General features: G+C 41.1%; 1 protein-coding gene across 1 annotated transcript; it reads right to left on the reverse strand.

Moving 5' to 3' along the window:
* Nucleotides 1–10,227: 10,227 nt before the first annotated feature.
* On the reverse strand, nucleotides 10,228–12,166 carry LOC140974764 (cytochrome P450 71A8-like). Its single transcript, XM_073438246.1, has 2 exons — nucleotides 11,224–12,166; nucleotides 10,228–10,925 (listed from the first exon to the last, which is right to left on the reverse strand). Exons 1-2 carry the CDS (start codon nucleotides 12,130–12,132, stop codon nucleotides 10,308–10,310), a joined length of 1,527 nt encoding a protein of 508 aa, XP_073294347.1. The 5' UTR covers nucleotides 12,133–12,166; the 3' UTR covers nucleotides 10,228–10,307.
* Nucleotides 12,167–12,927: the final 761 nt, after the last annotated feature.

A 12,927-nucleotide genomic window follows, 5' to 3' on the forward strand; every position in this document is an offset into this window, starting at 1 on the left:
TTGTTTTTCATGCAAACATCAAGAAAATATTTCAAGTGTTGAGAACTAACCGGGACCTTTTAGTAAACAATTGAGATAAGAAAAGAACATATTTTCGTAACGAATGAATGTCCCTAGCCTGGATCCTGCCGAGTTAAGAATAATCAAGGTGTGTGGCCCAGGAACACGTCGCGGGACATGTGAATGGTCGAGGTGTGGTTCCCCGAGCCAGGGTGTAGTGCCCTGGGCTTTTAGATCCAAGGTGCGGAGCCTCGGGCCGGGGAACATGTCCCGGGACTTGTGAATGGTCGAGGTGTGGTTCCCCGAGCCAGGGTGTAGTGCCCTGGGCTTTTTAGAACCAAGGTGCGGAGCCTTGGGCCGGGGAACATGTCCCGGGACTTGTGAATGGTCGAGGTGTGGTTCCCCGAGCCAGGGTGTAGTGCCCTGGGCTTTTAAATTGGTTTTTCCCGAGTCTAAGATACGACAAATAATATAATACTTCTCTTTGAGAAAAACAGATCTTTCATTATATCTTCAACCAATCAATTACATCTGTTAGGCATAGTACTGCTTTAAATTAAATACATTCCAAGGCCTTTTGAGAGAGCGTCCCTGCGTGTCTTCTAAATCAAAAGATCCTGAGCTAACCCTCCGGGTAATTTTATAAGGTCCTTCCCGCCGAGCTTCTAGTTTCCCAACATCCCCGGCGGGATTAACTTTTTTCATGACTAAATCCCCTATTTGAAAATCTCAAACTCGGACCTTTTTATTGTATGATTTCATGACACGACCTCGGTATGCTTCCATTCGAATTATTGCCCGATCTCTTCTTTCTTCTACCAAATCCAATTCCATGGCCCGACTTTGATCATTGCTGCCTGGATAAGATTCTACCCGGGGAGAAGTTTGCCCAATTTCAACAGGAAGGACCGCTTCAGAACCATATACCAGGTTGAAAGAAGTTTCTTGAGTAGGTGCTCGGGGAGTAGTTCTGTACGCCCAAAGAACACTGGGTAATTCTTCCACCCAGTCTTTTCCCTTGCCTTGTAGCCTGGTTTTCAATGCTTGTACAATAATTCTGTTAATAACTTCTGTTTGACCATTAGCTTGAGGGTAGGCAACAGAAGTAAAAGACTGAGTAATTTTCATTTCATGACACCAAGATGTAATTCCTTTGCCCTGAAATTGCCTTCCGTTATCTGAGATTAGTCTTCTGGGCACTCCGAACCGGCACACAATGCTCCTCCACAAAAATTTCAATACTTCCTGTTCAGTAATTTTAGCCAATGGCTCGGCTTTTACCCATTTGGAAAAGTAATCCACAGCCACCAACAAGAACTTCTTTGAGCCCTAGCAGTTGGGAAAGGACCAACAATATCCATGCCTCATTGATCAAAGGGGCAAGATGCCCAGATAGGCTTCATGGGAGTGGCCGGACTGTGTTGGAAGTTTGAGTGATGTTGACATTTCTCAAAGGCCTGGACCACTTGAGCAGAATTCTGGCTAAGAGTTGGCCACCAGAACCCGGCAAGCATTGTTTTCCAGGCCAAAGCCATTCCTCCGAGATGCTCAGCACAACATCCCTCATGTATTTCTCGGAGTACATAATCCACTTCTCCTTCAGATAAGCATTTTAGCAGAGGTCCCTGGAATGATCTTCTGTATAAGATTTTATTTAAGAGAACAAACATGGGAGCTTGTCTCTTGATTTTTTGAGCCCGAGTCCTGTCTTCAGGTAATTCATTTGTTGTAATGAATTTAATCAATGGCGTCATCCAGAAGTCCTCGGGTACTGGTAATATTTCTTCCTCGGTGGACACGACCAAACGGGAAACATGCAAAATTTCCCAGGTGGTGACTTCTGATAATGAGGCAGCCATTTTTGCTAGAGCGTCTGCCTCGCCATTTTCTTCCCGGGGTATTTGTTCGATACTCCAATCCACAAAGATTGCTGCCTGGGTTTTTGTGAGCTGTAAATATTTGAGCATCCTGTCATCTTTAGCTTCATAAGCACCCTTTATCTGCTGAGTGATTATTTGTGAATCATAATATACAATAATACGGGAAGCTCCAATCTCCTTAGCAGCTCGGATTCCCGCAAGGACAGCTTCATACTCAGCTTCATTGTTAGTAACCCGGGAATCAATTCTTAAAGCCAACTTAATCTTCTCTCCTGGAAGAGATATTACTACAACACCTACTCCGCACCCTGCAAGGCTAGACGCCCCATCCACAAACACCCTCCATACTTCATCTTCATCGGGTTGTACCATCTCGGACAAAAAGTCTGATAAGGCTTGCGCTTTAATGGCCACCCGGGGTTTGTATTCGATATCATACTCTCCTAACTCCACTGCCCATTTGATCATTCGCCCAGATACTTCAGAATGAGTCATGATCCTGCCTATAGGACTATTAGTCAAGACAATTATTCGATGTGACAAGAAGTAAGGCCTTAGCTTCCGGGCAGTCATGATCAAGGCCAGAGCAATCTTCTCCACTTCACTGTACCGGAGTTCGGGTCCTCTCAGAGCATGGCTGACATAATAAACAGGCCTTTGATCGGAGCCTTCTTCTTTTATTAGAACTGAGCTGACAGCATACTCTGTGGTGGATAGATAAACAAATAATTTTTCCCCGGGCTCTGGTTTCACCAACACAGGGAGCTCTGCAAGATGGATCTTCAAGTCCTGGAAGGCCTGTTCACATTTATCATCCCATCCGAATTGTCGTGCCTTCCTCAATACCTGAAAGAAAGGATAACTCCTGTGTGCTGATCGGGAAATAAATCGAGAGAGGGAAGCAATCCTCCCGGTCAGCTTTTGTACGTCTTTGACAGATCGAGGAGATGGCATGCACAGCAAGGATTTGACTTTCTCCTGATTTACCTCAATTTCCCGATCGGTCACTATGAATCCCAAGAATTTGCCACTCTTTATGCCAAAAATGCACTTGGCCGGGTTAAGCTTGATTCCGTAATGTACGAGAGTGGCAAAGGTTTCTTCTAGAACCTCAATAAAGCTGGCCACCTCCCGGGTCTTCCCCAGGATATCATCCACATAGACTCCCACGTTTCGCCCCAGTTGCTTCTCGAAGACTTTGTTCATCAAACGCTGGTAAATAGCTCCTGCATTCTTTAACCCGAAAGGCATTACAATATAACAAAATGTACCTCCCGAGGTGATGAACCTAGCTTTATCTTGATCACTCTTGGCCAGGGGGATTTGATGGTACCCCTGGTATGCGTCCATGAAACTCAGTAATTCGAAGCCCGATGTGGAATCCACCAATTGATCAATACGGGGCAGAGGATAATGATCCTTGGGACACGCCTTATTGAGATCGCGAAAGTCCACACACATGCGCCACTTCCCTGTTGATTTAGGCACTAAGACCACATTCGAGAGCCAAGTGGGGAATTGAATTTCCCAAATGTGACCGGCTTTCAAAAGCTCTTTTACTTGTTCATCAATAGCTTTGTCCTTTTCGGGGCCAAAGTGTCTCTTTTTCTGCTTTATCGGGTGAGATCCCGGGAGGATATTTAGTTGGTGCTCAGATATCAAGGGAGAGATTCCCGTCAATTCCTGCTGGGACCAAGCAAAAACGTGAATATTATTCTTTAAACTGTTAAGTAGACTGACCCGGGTGGATATATTAAGATCTCGGGCCACCCGGATCTGCTGGCCTGGTCCAATCTCCACAACTTCTTGCTCCTCTTCTGCTACAAAATGCACTTCTCCCTTCTCAACTGCTCCTCCACTTACTTCATCAGTTCGGGCCTTCTTCCCAGCCTTCTTTGCTTTGCTCTGATCTACCCGGACAGCTTCTACATAACATTTCCGGGAGGAAGGTTGGTCTCCCCGGACTTCACCCACTTTACTGCCAACTGGGAACTTAATCTTTTGGTGATAGGTAAATGCCACAGCTTTTAATTCATTCATAGCTGGCCTCCCCAAAATGATATTATATGATGAAGGGGAGCCTACCACAGTAAAAGTAGTCATCACCGTTTTCTTGAGATCCTGGGAGACCAAGGTTAATGGTAGGACAATCTCCCCTTCCGGGTAAACCACATGGCCAGCAAAGCCAAAGAGGGCAGTTTCCACGGCTTCCAAATGGTAACCCTGCAAATCCATCTGCACAAAGGCGTGTTTAAAAATTACATTTACAGAGCTGCCCGAGTCAACAAAGACTCTCAAAATGTCATAATTTGCAACCCGGGCTTGGATAACCAGAGCATCATTGTGGGGTAGATTCACCCCCTTTAAATCTTCTGGGCCAAAACTAAGTACTGCCTCGCTCCTTCTCATTCCATCGACCTCCATACATTCCCTCCTACTCCTCGACTTCCTCGCCCGGTTGGAGTCTCCATCAATAGAGCCTCCTGATATCATTTTTATCAACCCCGTAGCAGGGGGTGAATTCTTTTTTGTCTCAAGCTCGGGATCTCTTCTCCTCCCATGCTCTCCTCTCGGTATACTCCTCATACTTCCTCCCCGAGCGTTGGACCCTGGCTGTGGAGATGTCCATGGCAATCTCGGCCTCTTGTTAGCTTGACTTTGCTCCGGGGCGGAAGGGAAGAAATAGTTTCCCTTCAATGTTTTGCAATCCTCGGGGTTGTGATAGCACACCTTATGGAGAGTACAAAATCCTTTTTTCTCAGGCCGGGATAATTAATGGTCCGGGGCCAGATCCCTACTGCATTCATGGACCTCTCTGTCCCGGGCAATCTTAAGAGGCACGTGGTGAGAGAAGTGTCCTGGATTATTCCTTCTCTGTCCTTTCTCCTCGGGCCTAGCTACCCGGTCTCCTCTTTCTTTCCTTACGGCTTCCCTCTTCTGCTTCTGGGCTTCCTCCATGTTGATGTATTTTTCTGCCCGAGATAGTAAGTCCTCGAAATCCCCGGGCACTTTTTTGGTCAACGACTTGAAAAATTCACCCTCCCTCAAGCCTTGTGTGAATGCCGTAGTTTTTGTTTCAGTAGCGCAAGTAGGTACATCCAAAGCCACTCTATTAAATCTTTTAATATAAGCCCTCAAGCTTTCATCCAGGTTCTGTTTGACTTCAAAAAGACTAAAAGCAGCCTTCTTGTATTTCTTGCTGCTACTGAAGTGGTGTAGGAACACCTTCTGGAAGTCTTTAAATGAATTAATACTTTGAGGGGACAGTCCCTCAAACCACCTTTGAGCTGAGTCCACCAAAGTGGTGAGGAACACTTTACACTTGATTCGATCTGTGTAACAATGTAACATGGCCATGTTTTCAAACCTGGCGAGGTGCTCCTCAGGATCCGCATTGCCATCGTAATCTTTTACTTTGGCGGATTTGAAGTTCCCGGGAAGAGGTTCCCGGACAATGATATCAGTAAATGGGCAACCCTTAGCAGTAGCTCGAGCAATGCTACGACTCCTCAACTGCCCTTCCAGAACTTTCATTTTCTGTCTTAGCTCCAACAACTCATCAGCCACGGTAGGTGATTTGGATCCAGCACTAGACTCCTCAACCTCTCCTCTCACTTCCTCCTCTCTCAACCCTTGCTCTTGCTCCTGCTCATTGATTTGCACATCTCCGGGTGGTGTAACTTGATGAGAAGTTTCTCTCCTGGCCACAGCATTCTCCACCGCTTCGGAGATTATTCTAGCCAACTCCTCCGGGGTCATGGTAATAAGATTGGGTCCCGTGGGAGGAACAACATCACCTTGCCCCGAAGTACGCGCACTATTCCCATGAGCCCGGGAATTTTCTTGGTTAGTTCTTCGAGTAGGAGCCATATCAACGCCTTAATCTCAAGGTTCCCACAGACGGCACCAATGATGTGACTTCGTTGAAATGAATGAGCCGGGTAAGGAGCTCCAACGGGTCAAATCAATAATTTATAGTTTTTAGGGAATTTGAGTGAAGGTAATGGCTTCAATAGCACCTGCAAACAATGAAAGGAACTCGTGAATGGGCGCCGGAGGGGTGTCCGGCGTGGCCACTCCGATGCTTAAGTCAGCAGGTTGAAGATGAACACAAGCAATATTTGGGAGAAAATATGTATAATGCTTAAGAGTTCAAAGATTTCAGAATCAGTAAATGAGAAGGATACCTGCTATTTATAGGAGAAAATGGGGTAGGTACCTCGTTTCCCGCGCCTACCTACTAAATATGTCAAGTCGGCCGTCCATACCTCCTGATGACTTATATGACACGCCAAAGTCAAGTTGCTCTGACAGATTAGACGTCTTGTATCAATCATACTCGAGTGTGGTTCAATTCTCGAGATGGCCCGGGCAATTGATTACCCGGGTACTTATATGAGAGCTCGGGCGATGATTGCGCGGGAGACCGGGCTGTTCGAAGAATACTTGGGAAATATGTAGTGCTCGGGCTCTTGATGGTGTCCGGGTCATCAGCGACCCGGATCCTTATGGGGGTATCAGATATCAATGAACTTCTATGAAATGGTTTCACGGGATTCAGCCAATTGTCTTGATTGTGGAATATCATTGAGAAATAGGAATCCACGTTAGCAAATGATTTCCTGTGATTATTTCTAGTATGGAATGAGTCAATAAAAAAAAAGGACGTTATCCAAAGTAAAAGATTTTTTCGTTCTTGATATTTATTTACTTAATCGGTGGATAGAAACATAAAGTAAAAAAACGAAAGAAAACTTGAACAATTCAAAAACAAGAAAGAACATGTGACTAAGACATCGGGGGAGGCGCTGAGACACCCAAAATGGGGCTCCTCCATAATTCCAGGCAGCTAGGTTGGCACCGGGGTGCCTCTTTTGGGTGCCCTAGCACCCTAGCTATGGCCTGGTCATATGCACGGGCATCTCCCAGAAAGTGGCACCCAGGAGCTTTTCTGGGCACCTAGGAGCCGGAGCCCTATTCATGAATGGTCGTGAACCATTTACGAGTTTTCTGCATTCAGTTCAAACAAATAGTGTTCATTTATGTTTTTTATCAAACTTTTGCACCAAAAAACACTTCATATGTTGAAACAATATTTCTGTACAGACAAACAACACAAATAAGATAATCGAACATCATTTCAAAATACTATTTAGATTCTCAAAAATATAATGCTCATATCGTTATTGAAGTTCTTATTCCTTCAACCAAAAGAAATTATACATAATTTATGGTTGTGGAACTTATAATATATTATGTTATTATCACAAGTTGAAGTTGTTGTATCTTGAGATAAAATTGCTGTCACGCCTCAGGGACGGGGTTAGTCGACATCGGCGTTGCTTTTAAATTTACATTCGAAAACAACAGTCTCAGAAGTACAAAATTCAGAAACCAATCTTTTTATTCATAAAACTGAATATTTCATTGTATGATACAAACTCAAATAACAAATATATTACAGCGGAAATGTAAAACCAGACATAACATCGTTTCTACATATGCAGCGAGAAAACATAATCTAGAACTGAAAAATAACAGTCTTCTTCACTGCCCCAGAACTGATTCTGCTCTTCTTCTTCAAACGATTCTTCCTCGTTCTTATCTGAGATGGGTTTGGTGGGTGAGTGATATGGTCGTCACTCAGTAAGCGAGGGCGAAAATAACTCCCAGTTTTCAAAACCATTTTTAACAGAAACAGTAATACAAAATAATATACCGAAACTCTTACTTTCAAAACAGGAATCAGTATTCAGGAATAACAGGCTTCAGAACAGAAATCAGAATTTAAAACTTAACAAGCCAGCACTGAGCATGTTAATGAATTTCATGGCTAAACTGATATCAGTCCCCTATATGTTCTCTCTTCTAAGGGTGATGCCAAAAATAAAAAATCAGGAATCATGAATGTTTCAGAATATTAGTTCACTAGGTTTCAGTGCTTCAAAAATCGGAGATCAAAAGTACATATACTTTGCTTCAAAACAAGAATTATCAAACTGATTTCAAGATATTTATACATAAGCCCACTTACAGTAATTTGCTAGGAAGTTTCGGTTGAAAGTCTGGAACTCTTGCTACTGGATTTCAAGCTCGAAAACAACACTCTCTTAGCTTGACTTTCAAGTGAAAACTCAAGATTTGGTGTAACACCATTTCAGAGATTTAAGGGTGTTATTTATAGGCAAAATTCTGACTGTTAGCATCCTAATTAATAGTCATAATCTGTCATGATGTGTCATTAACAGCCTTTATTCCATGTTAAATACCTCAGTTACAAGTCATAAACAGAATCAATAGCTGTCTGCTGGAATCTCGCGCTACTGAAATCTTCTGCTGCTTGATTATATCTGCTGGAAAATACCAACTTCTGAAATAATGGTTGCTGCTAGAATTGTTCGCTCTGCTGAAATTTTGCATTGCTGCTGGATATTGCGAGCTGCTGAAAAATGCTAGCTACTGCTGGAAATTCGGGTTCTCACAATTGCCAAATTCCGAAAACACCAAGAGCGATGCATAATATTTTTAAGAAAATATTTTTCATATTTTTCAACACTAGCTTCAAAGTTTTCATTATTGTTCATTGCTCTTCAAATATTCATGATCCAAAAACTTATACCAATAAGCCTAGGAAGATTTTCTGAAAAATTTGAAGATGACTTTGTCAACAATAATAACTTCAAAGAAATCTAAATAAATTCATATGTAATTGCTACAATCGCGGAAAACCGAACCATGTGGCAAAGTAGGGCTGAAAAAATCTCCAATTAAAATCCCGACTCATCTCGAATTCCATCCCATTCCCGACCCTCCATTTTTCCAACCCGAATTCTCGGTATTTTTTCCATCCCGATCAATGATGAGAGAGGGGTCAGATTTATAATATATTACCACTGGTATTTCCGTCCCGACCCAACTATATTAATAATAATTTTTAAAAATAAAATATTATAATATTATGAACACATTTTGTTGAGGAATTATAATTTTATATAGAATATTAGTGGACCGATGCTCATACAGAAATTGGATAATACATTTAAAACGGCTAGCCCATAGATGACGATTTTAGAGTTTAAATTAAATGATTAACTAATTCATCCAAATAAAAAATTCATATATGCATATATTATAATTATAATTCGAATAAAATTATACAAAATAAAAAAGAGTTTTTCATCATTTGCTCTCATTCAACTTAAACCTAGAAGAGTGAAGAGAACTCATTGTTGTGGCCGAGAAAGCCAAGGCCTATCCTTGGAAGGAAATCGCGTCTGATGAATAATTATTGATGTCAAATGATTTTTATTTATAAAATATTTTTTTAAGATTTGTATTGTCGAGCGCTTTCTATTTTACCAAAAGATATAGCTGGTGTTAATAGTGCAATTCAAATTTTTTAAACCGCACAGCAGCCTAAACGTCATGGTTCTATCGCTCTACTCAACAAAGACAATTATTGCACCTCAACAATCTCTCTACCGATAATTGTAATGTTTGCGATCAATGAGAACCAAACTCATGACTTTGACTCTGATAGCAATTTTAGGACCAAGTATTTGCCGTTTTACCAAAAGTTATAGCTGGTGATAATGGTGCAACTCAAATCTTTTAAACCGCACGACAACGTAAGCGTCACAGTTCCATCGTTCGATCCAGAAGGGACAATTATTTCACCTCAACATTGTTTTTATATTTAATCATAAAATTTTATCTGTAAATAAATATAATAACTAAATATTATTCAATTAAGAAAATATTGATTGATGTCAAATGGAGCTTGAGAAAGTTGTGTGGTGGTTTAATGAGACAATGATTCGATATTATAATTTTTGTGTTGGATTTACTTGGATTAATCAAGATGTTTCGGTTTATATGTAGTGTACTAGGAATATGATTTATTTTTTTATGATTATTTACATTATTTGTCATAGTTTGTTCATCATAACTTAAAAATTGACGTGTCTTATCCAAATTCAATTGATTAAAAAAATTATCTTGATATCATTTTCCTACCCGATGGGATCCCGGTCTCAACACTAGTCAGGTATGGGATCGGAGAAAAAATATTCTCAGTTCTTATCGGGAAGGGGATGAAGTATGAGGGTTATAAGATGAGTCCTTATCTGATCCCACCTTATGGCAAAAGATTGCAAACTGTCACGCCACATGGCCAGAGCACGTGACACCGATGTCTTTTAACAATGGTATATCGTAAAACAACAAGCCTAGGAATCAAATAACAAAAATCAGTCTATTTCGATTGAAGTATTTTTATAAAATATGTCATGCTACACCTGGAGTCGTTCACTTGTACCTCGACACCATTGAATCGTGTGGGTCTATATATATATATATATATATATATATATACACACGCACACACATAAAGATATAGAAACAGACCTTGGCTAATATACTTGTGCACTAGAAACAAGTCAAACAACACTCGGTTGCTACGGCAAAAAGAGGATTTTTCCTATGAATAGTAACACCAGGATGCTCTATGACATCCAATTCCTCCCCTTTTTTCCCATCAGGTAAATCCCAATTGAACTTTTGCATAAGATTAGCTAACACAAGTTCAACACTTGCCATTGCAAATGTAATCCCTGGGCAACCCCTTCTCCCGGAACCAAACGGGATCAATCCAAAATCTTGTCCCCTAAAATCTACTGAAGTATTCAAGAATCTCTCCGGCTTGAATTTTTCAGGTTCAATCCATGATGCAGGATCTCTACCTATAGCCCATGCATTGATTATCACCAATGTTCCTGATGCAATATCATATCCCCTGATTTTAGTGTTGTCTCGTGCTACTCTTGCCAGGAATGGCACCGGCACGTGGTAACGGAGAGTTTCTTTGATCACGGCTTTCAGATAATGCATTTTCTCCAAGTCATTGTCTGTGATATCCTTTTTGCCTTCGAGGATTTCCCTGACTTCTTTTTGCAGTTTTTTCAGAACTGTAGGGTGGCGTAGGAGTTCGGTCATCGCCCATTCTAGTGCTGCAGATGCAGTATCCGTCCCCCCGGCCAATATGTCCTGTGTTAAAAGGTTATATGAGAAAGTAGACTGCGAATGTTTGGAAGGTAAAACTTATAGTAACATAACAACTGATTGCATTTCACTGTGACTGGATACACCAAATCACCGGGGCGGTATTTTCCTTTTCTACTTGAGCCAACGAGTTTCATGAATCTTGATGTTTGAATATTAGATAATGGCCATGTTTCCAAGACCTTGATCATTGTTTAGGGGAAAAATATGGAAACACCATTGAATTTTGAATGAAAATGAGTGTATATATATGTTGTGACTTTTACAAGAAAGAAGTCCTCACCAAAATAATTCCTTTGATATTGTCTCTGTCAATGTAGACACCAGTCACATTATCCTTGTAAATCTTGAGCAAAATGTCAACAAAACTCTCTCTGCTTTTTTCCTCCTTCGACACTGCATCACCTTTATCTTGGCCTGTATTCATGTGCTCTTGTATTACTATCTCCAAGAATTCATCAAATTCCTTAGCAACCTTATCGACTTTAGCATCAAAACCGCTAAAACGATCAGTCCAAGCAAAATAAGGAATGAATTCTCCAATATTTACACCTCCCAACAACTGTAAAAGTTCCTTCAGAAGCATTGGAAACCTCTTGCCAAATTTCCCATTAGTGTACTTCCTTCCGAAAGCCGATCTGCAGATCACATCATTGGTGAGCGATAGAAACAATTCGCTTAAGTTTACAGGCAAATGGGATGAAGTAGTCGACTTGATTCTTTCCATCAAAAGTGATGTTTCCTCCTCCCTTATGGAACGGAATGACTGAACCCTTTTAGCATTCAGTAGCTGGAGGATACACATGCTTTTCATTTTCCTCCAATATTCGCCGTAAGGTGCAACAGATATATCCTTGGAGCCAAAGAATAGCTTGTCTGTGGATCTTGAAGTGGGCTTATCAGCAAAAATCAAATCATTTGTTTTCATTATCTCCATTGCGACATTGGCTGACTGAACAATGAATACCGGCTTGCTACCGAAGTGAAGAAGCAATACCGGCCCATATTTTCGCCCCAACGATTGGAAGGAACGGTGAGTCAATGCTCTCAACTGATGAAGATTCCCAAATATTGGTAGCTTTGGTGGTGATGGTGGTAGTATTTTCTTACTACATGGCTTATATATCCATTTTGTAACTAAATACACCAAGAACAAACTGATTATAAGAAGCGGAAACGGATTCAATAGCATTTCATCAATTTGAATATGCTGAGAAATCAACGTTTTTGTTCACCAATGCCTAAAAGAAGGGAAAACAAGGTGATTCGAATATGATTATAGGTCATATTATTCTCAGATGATAGTTACACAAAGTCAACCCTTTTTGACAGGGTGTTGCCAACTAATTAGCCATGTACTTATTATATGTTAATATCATGATTCTCCGTCCCGATGGCGGAGAACTGCTCGGAGGCTCCTGTTCCAGTTACATTGACATTTTGCGTAAAGTCTCGGTTATCGTGGTGGAGTATTTTTATGACAAAAATAGAAATAATTATATAATTTGGAAACTTTTTAATAGAAAATTTTGAAAAAAAATGCAGAAAACGATCATGAAAGCTACGAAATAGTCGTTCCGTTCGCAACGATTGCGAAATAGCCGAAATTCCAATAAAGAAACGATGATATAGTTATACAACCATTTTAGACTGGAACTTTGTCGCGGCTGCTGTCATTCTGCAACAGAAAACCACGGTTAATATGTTGGATAAATGGTAAGTAGTGAATGAAAGCAAATGGGAGTTGTCCCACATTAGAAAACGTGTCTAAGAATAGACTTATTTATTAGATCCAAGTTTGAGTTAAGGGTTTGGCCCCAAAGAGCACCAGAAGTTTTTGGAAGGGAAATGACGCTAATAGGCAGGGACTCGGTGAAACACGCGCGCGGCCGGTCGGCTCGGCCCAGTTCGATATAATCTTTTTAGATAAAAATTTATTTAGAAAATAATTTTTTATTTTAGAAATAAAGACTACACCCATTCGGAA

Source organism: Primulina huaijiensis, chromosome 4 (genome assembly GCF_012295235.1).
Source record: "Primulina huaijiensis isolate GDHJ02 chromosome 4, ASM1229523v2, whole genome shotgun sequence".
NCBI classification, from domain to species: Eukaryota; Viridiplantae; Streptophyta; class Magnoliopsida; order Lamiales; family Gesneriaceae; genus Primulina; species Primulina huaijiensis.